The sequence below is a fragment of the Channa argus genome, chromosome 15 (genome assembly GCF_033026475.1).
Source record: "Channa argus isolate prfri chromosome 15, Channa argus male v1.0, whole genome shotgun sequence".
NCBI lineage: Eukaryota > Metazoa > Chordata > Actinopteri > Anabantiformes > Channidae > Channa > Channa argus.
In genome coordinates, this window is record NC_090211.1 from 16,933,660 (window position 1) to 16,947,429 (window position 13,770).

A 13,770-nucleotide genomic window follows, 5' to 3' on the forward strand; every position below is an offset into this window, starting at 1 on the left:
AACTTGGTAAAAACTGAACAATGAATAAGAACTGAATTAGAACTGAATTGTAAAAGCTGGATTTTATTACGTGTTCATTTGCATCATCTCTGCATAAAATTAGCAAGTGGAACAGGTCAAAGTTACAAGAATGAATCTTGAGACTGTAATTCGAGTAAATTCATTTCAGAAATCCCACAAGTTAGTAACACACACACAATGAAAGTGTGTGCATGCACATAGGCCTATTGATAACTGAATATTTATAGGGTTTGTGGTTAACAGTTGCCAGGAATGTCTTCAGACTGCTGCCAGTGAGAGAGGAAAGTGTTACTAAATCACTCTGACCCACGGATTGTTGCATCATGTAACACTCTTTATTATCATCGTCCTCATTTCAATAGTTTGCTCAGCAACACATTCATTGTTGGTCCATCACTTTTCAGCTCTTAGAGGTTTTCTTGTTCATACTGAGCAAACTTAGAGTTTGGCTGGAGAAGACTGGAGTGGATCACCTAAATCAGTATTGGTTCTGGAAGCACTTACTACTCTCAGTCAGTCAGCCAGTTTACCAAATATGAGTTTATGTAATATTTATAAATCCTCACTTTGTTTTTTTATGTAGCATTTATTCTAATTAGTTTTCAGGACACATTACACAATTATATTGAAACCTTTTAAAAGTACATATTCACCTCATTTTAACCTCAGCATCTCAAACTAAATACATTCATTCAAAGTTTTTAAGCTTCACAAATCGACTCAAAGGAAGTTTGTAGATTGAAGTTGTCAGTCTCAATGTGGAACATACCGCTGCAGTTCTGACTAAAAACACTAGAGGGCACTAAAGCCCAAATTCATCACTTGAAAACTTCTATATGCATTTATTTATAACATATGAATACATGTTATATATATATATATATATATATATATATATATATATATATATATATATATATATATATATATATATATATATATATATATATATATATATATATATATATATATATATATTGTATTGTATTTAGTATATGATGTGAGAACATAAGAACAGAACTGCACAAAACCCTGTCTGAACAAACCACTTTATTGAGGCTGTTGTATGAATAGTTTTTGTACAGCGTTTCAACCTCCTGTGTCACTGTGACTCTCTGGCACAATAATAAACAGCAGAATCTTCAGTTGTCAGACTGTTCATCTGCAGATACACCTGCTTCCTGCTGTTTTCTCTGGAGATGGTGAACCGGCCTTTGACTGAGTTAGAGTAGTAGATGGTGCCACTGCTAGCACTAATGTAAGTAACCCACTCAAGTCCTTTTCCAGCAGCCTGTCTGATCCAAGCAACCCAGGGATCACTACTGAACCCTGAATATGTGCAGGTCAGTCTGTGGGATTCTCCAGGTCTTTTAACCACTGGTTCAGATTCAGTCAGTGTTTGACCATCAACATCTGCAGAAATTTCAACAGTTATAGTATCAGTCACAGTTTATCTACATGATATGTTTTTTAATTAAAATAAAAGTATGGTTCTTACCAGACAAGTGAATAAACAGGCAGAGAGCAACAACCACATAATCGGGTCTGATCATTGTAACAGACGTCAGTTACAGTCCTGTATAGTGTGAGTCTGTTAGTGATTTAGTCCCTGTGTTTCAGTCTAACATATGTAGAGATGGAAGAGATGAGAGTTTTGCATTGACTCCTCCTCCTCAAAGAGAAACACACCACGTTTCATCTCTTGAAAAAGTAATTTAATATATTTTTACATGAATATAAAAATCACCATATTTTTCCAGTTTGTTATTATAACGTGTACTGAATATATACATATATTGCCAATCATCACATTTTTGTCTGCATTCTAGTAAAAACTTGATGATGATGACCAGATGATTTCTGAGACCCTCTGCTTACTTGTACCATTATCCATCTATCCATTATCTCTAACCACTTTACCAATTTGGGTCGCGGGGGAGCTGCAGCCTATTTTCTAAGCCTGAAAGATTATTTCTGTATTTTTTTACATTCCTGTTGGAGCAGTGCTGAATCAGGAGGATTCTGAAGGGAGAGACCACCCAGTTTGTGACTTCTCATGTAAGTTCAAACCCCATCAACGTTGGTCCTCCACTGTAGAAGAAGAAACTCTGTCACTACTACTTGTTTAAAAACACTTTGACATTTTTGTTGGATCCAATTCTAAACCCCTTGTTGTATACAAAGTTTGGATGATCACAGCTGCTGCTGCTCTTTCCTCTCTGTCACACACAGACATACACATATTTAATTAGGAGTCTGAGCTTCTTAATATTGGAAAAATAAACAATTAAACTGGCTTTTACTATTTGTGTTTGAACTTTTTAGCAATATAAGACAATGTCAACACCAAATAAATGTTTAAGTATCATATCACTACAACTCAACTGTTCCATAACTGTAGAAGAAGAAACTCTGTCACTACTACTTGTTTAAAAACACTTTGACATTTATGTTGGATCCAATTCTAGACCCCTTGTTGTATACAGGGACCATAACCCACTCACCTTCCTGGCTAGAATGTATATTCATAGCACCTCATCAGGTGGGCTTTGTCAGCGCAGGGCTTCAGACTTGATATGTGGCAAAAGAAGGGGGTAGAAATTGTGACGGCTGATAAGTAGCACTCCTTTCCTCTATGTTGGAAGTGTTGACTAAAGTGGGGTAATTGGACTTGGATTGATATGTAGTGTGACATTTGATAGAATGGGAGATGTGATTTTTGATGACAAACCTAGGTTGCAATTTTAGAGGGAGGGTGTCACGTTCCCTGGGCTGTTGTGCCCTGTTTGTTGTTCTCCAGCCTTCTCTGTTTGCTCCTCTTCCTCTCTGAGTTCTGTGTTTAGTGGGTGGGTCTATGCAAATCTGCTGCAGAGGGTGGTGAAAAAGGGAATAATATAACTGTTTTACATTATTAGAATCTGACCATCAATACTAAAAAAAAAATAAGTAAAAAATAAAGTGAGATAAACTGATCTAAGGTGACTGTCTCTGAGGACAAATAAGCAAAGGTGAAAGACACCTGAGTCTTGCATTAACTCTTCCTCACAAGGTGAAAGCACATGATCATGGTACAAAATATGTAGTGCAATTGAAGAATTTATCTATCACATCTGATGTTTTTGACATTTAAAGTATCTTTTATTTTTATCTTATCATCGCCACAAATATATGAATGTTTGTAAGGCAACAATTTAGTTTTGCTCTAATAACCTAAATATCAGAACATTTTAGCTTTTTATTGTTACTACTACTTAGTATTTAAAATGTATAAATAGATATAGTTATATATTGAGGAGATTGTATGTTCTACTAACTTGGAACGTTCAGTTCAGTCCCATCAACCAGTTTTTGTACAGGTCTGTTGGTGGTTTGTGTCACTGTGTAACCAGCGGTACCAGTAAACACGCACACAGTAATAAACACCTGTGTCCTCAGGCTGCAGATTCTGTCCTGTTAATTTCACAGAACTAGTAGAAGTGTATGTGTTGTAAAGAAACTTGTTCTTCAGAGCATCGTTTTGCTCAACGGTGCCTCCTCCCCATCGATGCATTATCCACTCCATTGCTTTTCCTTCACTCTGTCTGATCCAACCTGTTGCATAGCTGCTACTAGTCATAGAATAACCAGAGACCTGACAGGTGATGGCTGCAGTCTGTCCAGGCTGCACAACCACTGACTCTGGCTGGATGAGGTCAATACCGTTCACACCTGTGGAAACAGAAATCAACATTATCTCCATCATTCATGTGAATCTTCAGTGTTTCTAATGTGTTTATTAGTGAGAATCCACTGAAAGCTCCTCACAGGATCCAGCTGTCAGCAGCAGTATCAGAGCTGCAGAGAACATGGTTGATGGTGAAGCTGAACTGATGGGAGCTCTTCTGTCCTCTCACTGACACACACACACACACTTCACCTCCTTATGAGTAAAGCACATTTGCATACTGTTGAATAAAATGAGAGTTACGTTAAGAATGAAAGTGTTTTTGCATATGACTCATTGTGTTGGCAGCAATAAATACACACTTCTGTGTGCAGAAGAGCTGCTTACTTGGAATTTTAAAATTTTATATAAAATATTTTAAAGTTAATTTTTTATGCCCCACACATGCTGTATGTACAGATGGACAGAAGGTGGTTCATGTCCCAGAAGAAAACAGCTGCTCAGGAAATGAAACTCGTGATCATTCACGAAACAAAAACAAGTTGTTTTTCCTTATGAAACTAACATGGAATTGTTTTATTAAAAAGAAGCTCAGAAAACAGTTCAGATAGTTTTCATACATTTGCAGACATAGTTTAAAATCACTTTAGTCACTTTCTCCAAAGCCTCTGCTGTCTATTGCACTGTGTTATTGGTCCTACAGTTTAGGAAGAGGTCAGATAATCAGACTGTAGTCAAGTAGATCTCAGATTACACATTTAAATAAACCATTTAACTCATAATTACTGAATGATTCTTTTATGTTAAACTCTGTTTTCATATTTCACTGACTATAAAAAAAGTAATTGTCAAAGTTTGGATGATCACAGCTGCTGCTGCTCTTTCCTCTCTGTCACACACAGACATACACATATTTAATTAGGAGTATGAGCTTCTTAATATTGGAAAAATAAACAATAATGTGGTTTTTACTATTTGAGTTTGAACTTTTTAGCAATATAAGACAATGTCAACACCATATAAATGTTTAAGTATCATATCACTACAACTCAACTGTTCCATAACTGTGGAAATCATAATCATGTAAAGTTTTTTTTTTTCTCATCATCTAAAGTCATTCGTGGTCTGAGGGCTCCTCCTCTGGTGGCTTCATGTAACAAGTGTTCACACACTGAGGGGTTTTTGTTCAGCTCTACTGATGGTTTGTGTTACTGTGACTGTCTGGCACAGTAATACACAGCAGAGTCTTCAGGCTGCACATTCTGTCCATTTAGAGTCACTGTGTTACTGGAGGAGTCTAAGTTGACACTGAACTTGTTTTTTAGTGAATCTTTGACATCTGTGTCTCTACTAAACCACTCCAGTCCTTTTCCTGCAGGTTGTCGGATCCAGTGTGTGTAGTAGCTGCTCACAGAATAAGAGACCTGACAGGTGATGGACAGACGTTGACCTGGCTGCACAGTCACAGAGTCTGGCTGTGTCAACTGTTCACACTTCACACCTGAAAAAAAGACAAATTAAAATGTGAAATTGCAAAAGATGAACCATAGACTGTGACAAATCTAGAGAGACTCACAGGATCCAGCTGCCAACAGCAGCATCACAGCAACAGAGAACATGGTGTGAGCTTCTGATCCTCTTTAATCTCCACTGACAGTCACATGTGATGCTTTTATAACCGTGTCACAGAGACGATTACTGAGTTTGCATAAAAACATGACAGATGATGGTCACACACTGTGGCTCAGCCTGTTATCACTGTTTTTTTAGTTTTGATACTATTTTACTACTTTTGCACTGAACCATGTCAAAGCTATAACTGAGTGTTCTTCTTTATCATTGAAAGTTAATGTTAAATAGTTTTTCATGATATTTAATAACTCACTTAGTCTCACATGAAAAAAAAAAGTTTTTTTATTTACACATGAATGTGAATCATTGTAAAAGTTAATTCTAGTCCTGCACCTTAAATGAGTGATAACAAAGGACTGGAATTGTTAGTAATGTCATGTTATAATGATAAAACATGTTGCCTGAAATCAACAATGTAGAAAATGTATAGATAGGAAGAAGCATGGAGCTGCTTTAGGAACTACAACCTGTGTGACAATATGCAAAACCTGTTTTCTGTGTGTAAAGGAAAATGTCTGCTGGTTAATTTATCAAGTAATGTTTATGAAAGCTCTGTTTAACATCATGTTTAAGGTGATTATCCAACACAGACGACTTGGTTACTGTAAGTTACTGTATCTATTACGGAATGACCAAACTGTTATTAATATGATTTTTACAATCTTTTTAGTTTTAAAATATTTCTGATCAAACACAATTTGTCCTCTCAATAAATCCTACAGCAACAATATGTGTCACCAGCTACTTGAAGTCCTGTAAATGCATTAAGAAGGACGACTGCAGGATTCTGTACAGCTGCTCAAGATTTCATTTCTGTCTGCTGTTGTTTTTATTCTAATAATGTCCACTTTAAATTCACTTCTCCTCCTTTAGAACGTGCATGAAGTGAATTCAGGTTGAAAATATAAAGTCGGTTTAATCATTAGTTGGTCATTTGATGAGTGGACTAACTTAGTGAAGCTAAAGTGAGAAAGTGAGTTCAAACTCAACTGTTGACACAAAGACAGACTTGCAGCCTTCATAACTGAGCATCACTATGGGGGAGGGTGTAGATGGGATAAGAGAGGCCGCAGAACTGAACCTGCTGTTCTTGACCTCAGGTTGAAACTGCTCCAGTTTGATCTCACTCCAAGCACGTGTAAGTAAAGAAAGACGATCATCATCCATTCACACATGCCCACAAAGGCTCGAGCACATGTGATTTGTGTTCCGTACCATGAAGAAGAAGAACAAATAAACCCCAGACAGTGTATTTCATTGTGTAATAACTCCTGATAATCACTTAGAATCTGACCACAGTGTTTGTATTTAAGTGTTGTAACAGAAAGGATCTGCAGTGGTGTTTATGAAGAAGGATGGATTTGCATAGACCTCCCTCTAAAGGTTTGACCAACAGGGGCTGGCACTTACATATGTTTACACGTACGTGTATACATATGTAAATACCAGCCCCCAAAACACACAAAAAGATTTTAATTAGACCTCATGCAAGTAGAGTATTTATATGTAATTTACATGTCTCCTGTGAAAAGAGAAAAGAAGAACACAAAATCCTGTCTGAATAATTCAGGTTGTTGAGGATGTGTTGAGTTTGTTCACGATGCAATTTATTAATGTGAACGTAAAATGAAGACAATAGTTTTTTACTTTTCAGTTTTTTACAGCGCTGATTCCTTTTGTGTCACTGTGTCTGTGGAGCACAATAATCAACAGCCGAGTCTTCAGTTGTCAGACTGTTCATCTGCAGATACAGCTGATCTCTGCTGTTGTCTCTGGAGATGGTGAACCGGCCTTGGACTGAGTTAGAGTAAGAGATCTAGCTGTTGTCACCAGTACTATGTCAGTGACCCACTAAAAGCGATTGTCTTTACCACACAAGGTCATAAACAGGCAGAGAACAACAAGCGAATAATCCTGTCGATCATTGTAAATGTCGACTGCCTCTGTCCCAACTGTTTGTCTGTCTGTTCTTCACTCTTTAACACACATGTAGAGATACAGGAGATGACAGTTTTGCTTTGACTCCTCCTCCTCAAAGAGAAACAACCGCATGATTTGCATCTTCTGAAATAAATTAGATAATTATTATTGTATTTTTATACATTATTGTATTGTTAAAAATGTCTTTCAACATATTTTGCCTCTTTATTATTTAATTCTAGATTGGTTTTATTCATGCAATCTGTTCTCTCTCCACAACATCAGCTTTTTCTATCACTGTTTTTAGCTGTTTAAGTTCTTGTGAAAATAAATAATTAAAAATCATTTTAAAGCACCTCTACTTACTTGTACCATGTCACTGTCAAAATACTACATATTACACCTCAGTCCTCTAGCTGTTATTATTGGTCATTTCTATTTGTCCATTTATAGTACTGGCTGTTCCTTTTACTATATATAATTTATACTCCAACGTCATGAATGTTGTCTCATGCAGTACGTGTTACAGTACTCCCTCCTAGAAGGACCCCAGACTTTTTCAAGACCCAGCTTGAAACAATGGACTCCATCCTATGACCTGTACAACCTGATGAAATGACAGGAAGAAGATATGAAGTGAATTAAATAAGTTTTAAGGTTTCACAGATTGACCATCAGTTGTACTCTAAAAGTAAAAACTGTCTAATTAGACATCTAATTAGATTTTCACTGTGGCAATAGACACATTCCATTAATGTTGCTATAATAGTGTTAGTGGAGGAGTGTGATCAACCTGAAGATTCAGATAATTAAACATATTAACCAAAATCAGCATTTCTACAAATGTTACACATATAAAAACATGGAGCTGTTTTAGGAACTAAAACCTTTGTGACAATATGTAAAATCTTGAAAATGTTTGTATAAGAGATGTTTACACAGTGTTTATGAAATCATTCCTCTACATCATGTTTAAGGTGAATATGCAAAGACATAAAACTTTACAGTTACTCTATCATTTATATATAACCACATTTCTTGTTCTGGTTCTCTGAGTATTTTTCAGTAAAGCAACTTTGTCACCAACTACTTGAAGTACAGGCATTAAGCAGGACAACTGTAGGATTTTGTACAGCAGCTCAACCAACTTCAGTCACTGTGAATCTCGAGCACAATAATAAACAGCAGACTCTTCAGTTGTCAGACTGTTCATCTGCAGATACACCTGCTGTCTGCTGTTGTCTCTGGAGATGGTGAACCGGCCTTTGACTGAGTTAGTGTAGTCCGTGCTGCCACCACTATCACTGATAGCAGCAACCCACTCCAGTCCTTTTCCAGCAGCCTGTCTGACCCACTGCATTCAGTAGGTACTAAATGTGAATCCAGATGCTGTACAGGTCAGTCTGTGAGACTCTCCAGGTTTTTTATCAACTGGTTCAGATTGTGTCAGAGTCTGACCATCAACACCTGTCAAAAGATCAAAGCAGTCATGCATCAGATCAACACAACTTAGAGTCAAGAGTAATCAAAAAATAGTGACAAGCGTCACCTGTCCAGCAGAGAGTTAAAAGCAGCAGTCCTGTCCTATAGTCCATCATGTCAAACTGTGTGTCCACTGTTCTGTCAACCTCCCGGCAGACAGATAAGTAGAAGACATCTGAGGTTTTGCATTGACTCCTCCTCACATGCATGAAACTTGGTAAAAACTGAACAATTATTGAGAACTGAATTAGAACTGAATTGGAAAAGCTGGATTTTATTACGTGTTCATTTGCACGATCTCTGCATAAAATCAGCAAGTGGAACAGGTCAAAGTTACAAGAATGAATTTTGAGACTATAATTCGAGTAAATTCATTTCAGAAATCCCACAAGTTAGTAACACACATACAATTAAAGTGTGTGCATGCACATAGGCCTATTGATAACTGAATATTTATAGGGTTTGTGGTTAACAGTTGCCAGGAATGTCTTCAGACTGCTGCCAGTGAGAGAGGAAAGTGTTACTAAATCACTCTGACCCACGGATTGTTGCATCATGTAACACTCTTTATTATCATCGTCCTCATTTCAATAGTTTGCTCAGCAACACATTCATTGTTGGTCCATCACTTTTCAGCTCTTAGAGGTTTTCTTGTTCATACTGAGCAAACTTAGAGTTTGGCTGGAGAAGACTGGAGTGGATCACCTAAATCAGTATTGGTTCTGGAAGCACTTACTACTCTCAGTCAGTCAGCCAGTTTACCAAATATGAGATTATGTAATATTTATAAATACTCACTTTGTTTTTTTATGTAGCATTTATTCTAATTAGTTTTCAGGACACATTACACAATTATATTGAAACCTTTTAAAAGTACATATTCACCTCATTTTAACCTCAGCATCTCAAACTAAATACATTCATTCAAAGTTTTTAAGCTTCACAAATCGACTCAAAGGAAGTTTCTAGATTGAAGTTGTCAGTCTCAATGTGGAACATACCGCTGCAGTTCTGACTAAAAACACTAGAGGGCACTAAAGCCCAAATTCATCACTTGAAAACTTCTATATGCATTTATTTATAACATATGAATACATGTTATATATATATATATATATATATATATATATATATATATATTGTATTGTATTTAGTATATGATGTGAGAACATAAGAACAGAACTGCACAAAACCCTGTCTGAACAAACCACTTTATTGAGGCTGTTGTATGAATAGTTTTTGTACAGCGTTTCAACCTCCTGTGTCACTGTGACTCTCTGGCACAATAATAAACAGCAGAATCTTCAGTTGTCAGACTGTTCATCTGCAGATACACCTGCTTCCTGCTGTTTTCTCTGGAGATGGTGAACCGGCCTTTGACTGAGTTAGAGTAGTAGATGGTGCCACTGCTAGCACTAATGTAAGTAACCCACTCAAGTCCTTTTCCAGCAGCCTGTCTGATCCAAGCAACCCAGGGATCACTACTGAACCCTGAATATGTGCAGGTCAGTCTGTGGGATTCTCCAGGTCTTTTAACCACTGGTTCAGATTCAGTCAGTGTTTGACCATCAACATCTGCAGAAATTTCAACAGTTATAGTATCAGTCACAGTTTATCTACATGATATGTTTTTTAATTAAAATAAAAGTATGGTTCTTACCAGACAAGTGAATAAACAGGCAGAGAGCAACAACCACATAATCGGGTCTGATCATTGTAACAGACGTCAGTTACAGTCCTGTATAGTGTGAGTCTGTTAGTGATTTAGTCCCTGTGTTTCACTCTAACATATGTAGAGATGGAAGAGATGAGAGTTTTGCATTGACTCCTCCTCCTCAAAGAGAAACACACCACGTTTCATCTCTTGAAAAAGTAATTTAATATATTTTTACATGAATATAAAAATCACCATATTTTTCCAGTTTGTTATTATAACGTGTACTGAATATATACATATATTGCCAATCATCACATTTTTGTCTGCATTCTAGTAAAAACTTGATGATGATGACCAGATGATTTCTGAGACCCTCTGCTTACTTGTACCATTATCCATCTATCCATTATCTCTAACCACTTTACCAATTTGGGTCGCGGGGGAGCTGCAGCCTATTTTCTAAGCCTGAAAGATTATTTCTGTATTTTTTTACATTCCTGTTGGAGCAGTGCTGAATCAGGAGGATTCTGAAGGGAGAGACCACCCAGTTTGTGACTTCTCATGTAAGTTCAAACCCCATCAACGTTGGTCCTCCACTGTAGAAGAAGAAACTCTGTCACTACTACTTGTTTAAAAACACTTTGACATTTTTGTTGGATCCAATTCTAAACCCCTTGTTGTATACAAAGTTTGGATGATCACAGCTGCTGCTGCTCTTTCCTCTCTGTCACACACAGACATACACATATTTAATTAGGAGTCTGAGCTTCTTAATATTGGAAAAATAAACAATTAAACTGGCTTTTACTATTTGTGTTTGAACTTTTTAGCAATATAAGACAATGTCAACACCAAATAAATGTTTAAGTATCATATCACTACAACTCAACTGTTCCATAACTGTAGAAGAAGAAACTCTGTCACTACTACTTGTTTAAAAACACTTTGACATTTATGTTGGATCCAATTCTAGACCCCTTGTTGTATACAGGGACCATAACCCACTCACCTTCCTGGCTAGAATGTATATTCATAGCACCTCATCAGGTGGGCTTTGTCAGCGCAGGGCTTCAGACTTGATATGTGGCAACAGAAGGGGGTAGAAAATGTGTAGGCTGATAAGTAGCACTCCTTTCCTCTATGTTGGAAGTGTTGACTAAAGTGGGGTAATTGGACTTGGATTGATATGTAGTGTGACATTTGATAGAATGGGAGATGTGATTTTTGATGACAAACCTAGGTTGCAATTTTAGAGGGAGGGTGTCACGTTCCCTGGGCTGTTGTGCCCTGTTTGTTGTTCTCCAGCCTTCTCTGTTTGCTCCTCTTCCTCTCTGAGTTCAGTGTTTAGTGGGTGGGTCTATGCAAATCTGCTGCAGCGGGTGGTGAAAACTGCCCAACGGATCACAGGGAATAATATATAACTGTTTTACATTATTAGAATCTGACCATCAATACTAAAAAAAAAATAAGTAAAAAATAAAGTGAGATAAACTGATCTAAGGTGACTGTCTCTGAGGACAAATAAGCAAAGGTGAAAGACACCTGAGTCTTGCATTAACTCTTCCTCACAAGGTGAAAGCACATGATCATGGTACAAAATATGTAGTGCAATTGAAGAATTTATCTATCACATCTGATGTTTTTGACATTTAAAGTATCTTTTATTTTTATCTTATCATCGCCACAAATATATGAATGTTTGTAAGGCAACAATTTAGTTTTGCTCTAATAACCTAAATATCAGAACATTTTAGCTTTTTATTGTTACTACTACTTAGTATTTAAAATGTATAAATAGATATAGTTATATATTGAGGAGATTGTATGTTCTACTAACTTGGAACGTTCAGTTCAGTCCCATCAACCAGTTTTTGTACAGGTCTGTTGGTGGTTTGTGTCACTGTGTAACCAGCGGTACCAGTAAACACGCACACAGTAATAAACACCTGTGTCCTCAGGCTGCAGATTCTGTCCTGTTAATTTCACAGAACTAGTAGAAGTGTATGTGTTGTAAAGAAACTTGTTCTTTAGAGCATCATTTTGCTCAACGGTGCCTCCTCCCCATCGATGCATTATCCACTCCATTGCTTTTCCTTCACTCTGTCTGATCCAACCTGTTGCATAGCTGCTACTAGTCATAGAATAACCAGAGACCTGACAGGTGATGGCTGCAGTCTGTCCAGGCTGCACAACCACTGACTCTGGCTGGATGAGGTCAATACCGTTCACACCTGTGGAAACAGAAATCAACATTATCTCCATCATTCATGTGAATCTTCAGTGTTTCTAATGTGTTTATTAGTGAGAATCCACTGAAAGCTCCTCACAGGATCCAGCTGTCAGCAGCAGTATCAGAGCTACAGAGAACATGGTTGATGGTGAAGCTGAACTGATGGGAGCTCTTCTGTCCTCTCACTGACACACACACACACACTTCACTTCCTTATGAGTAAAGCACATTTGCATACTGTTGAATAAAATGAGAGTTACGTTAAGAATGAAAGTGTTTTTGCATATGACTCATTGTGTTGGCAGCAATACACACTTCTGTGTGCAGAAGAGCTGCTTACTTGGAATTTTTTAATTTTATATAAAATATTTTAAAGTTAATTTTTGTTGCCCCACACATGCTGTATGTACAGATGGACAGAAGGTGGTTCATGTCCCAGAGGAAAACAGCTGCTCAGGAAATGAAACTCGTGATCATTCGCGAAACAAAAACAAGTTGTTTTTCCATATGAAACTAACATGGAATTGTTTTATTAAAAAGAAGCTCAGAAAACAGTTCAGACAGTTTTCATACATTTGCAGACATAGTTTAAAATCACTTTAGTCACTTTCTCCAAAACCTCTGCTGTGTATTGCACTGTGTTATTGGTCCTACAGTTTAGGAAGAGGTCAGATAATCAGACTGTAGTCAAGTAGATCTCAGATTAGACATTTAAATAAACCATTTAACTCATCATTACTGAATGATGCTTTTATGTTAAACTCTGTTTTCATATTTCACTGAATATAAAAAAGTAATTGTCAAAGTTTGGATGATCACAGCTGCTGCTGCTCTTTCCTCTCTGTCACACACAGACATACACATATTTAATTAGGAATCTGAGCTTCTTAATATTGGAAAAATAAACAATAATGTGGTTTTTACTATTTGTGTTTGAACTTTTTAGCAATATAAGACAATGTCAACACCATATAAATGTTTAAGTATCAAATCACTACAACTCAACTGTTCATAACTGTGGAAAACATAATGATGTAAAGTTTTTTTTTTCTCATGATCTAAAGTCATTCGTGGTCTGAGGGCTCCTCCTCTGGTGGCTTCATGTAACAAGTGTTCACACACTGAGGGGTTTTTGTTCAGCTGTACTGATGGTTTGTGTTACTG

At 36.9% G+C, this 13,770-nt stretch overlaps 2 long non-coding RNA genes and 1 gene segment (V, D, J or C); all 3 read right to left on the reverse strand.

The window, feature by feature from the left end:
• Nucleotides 1–13,770, reverse strand: part of LOC137100595 (uncharacterized) — a 115,854-nt gene that overhangs the window by 74,144 nt on the left and 27,940 nt on the right. The gene's annotated exons all lie outside the window — the stretch shown is intronic.
• Nucleotides 1–13,770, reverse strand: part of LOC137100596 (uncharacterized) — a 29,829-nt gene that overhangs the window by 14,334 nt on the left and 1,725 nt on the right. The window lies entirely within an intron of this gene.
• LOC137100587 (immunoglobulin heavy variable 3-74-like) lies at nt 4,265–5,304 on the reverse strand. The segment is given in 2 exon segments: nt 4,265–5,186; nt 5,262–5,304. Coding segments are annotated over 2 exon segments (336 nt in total).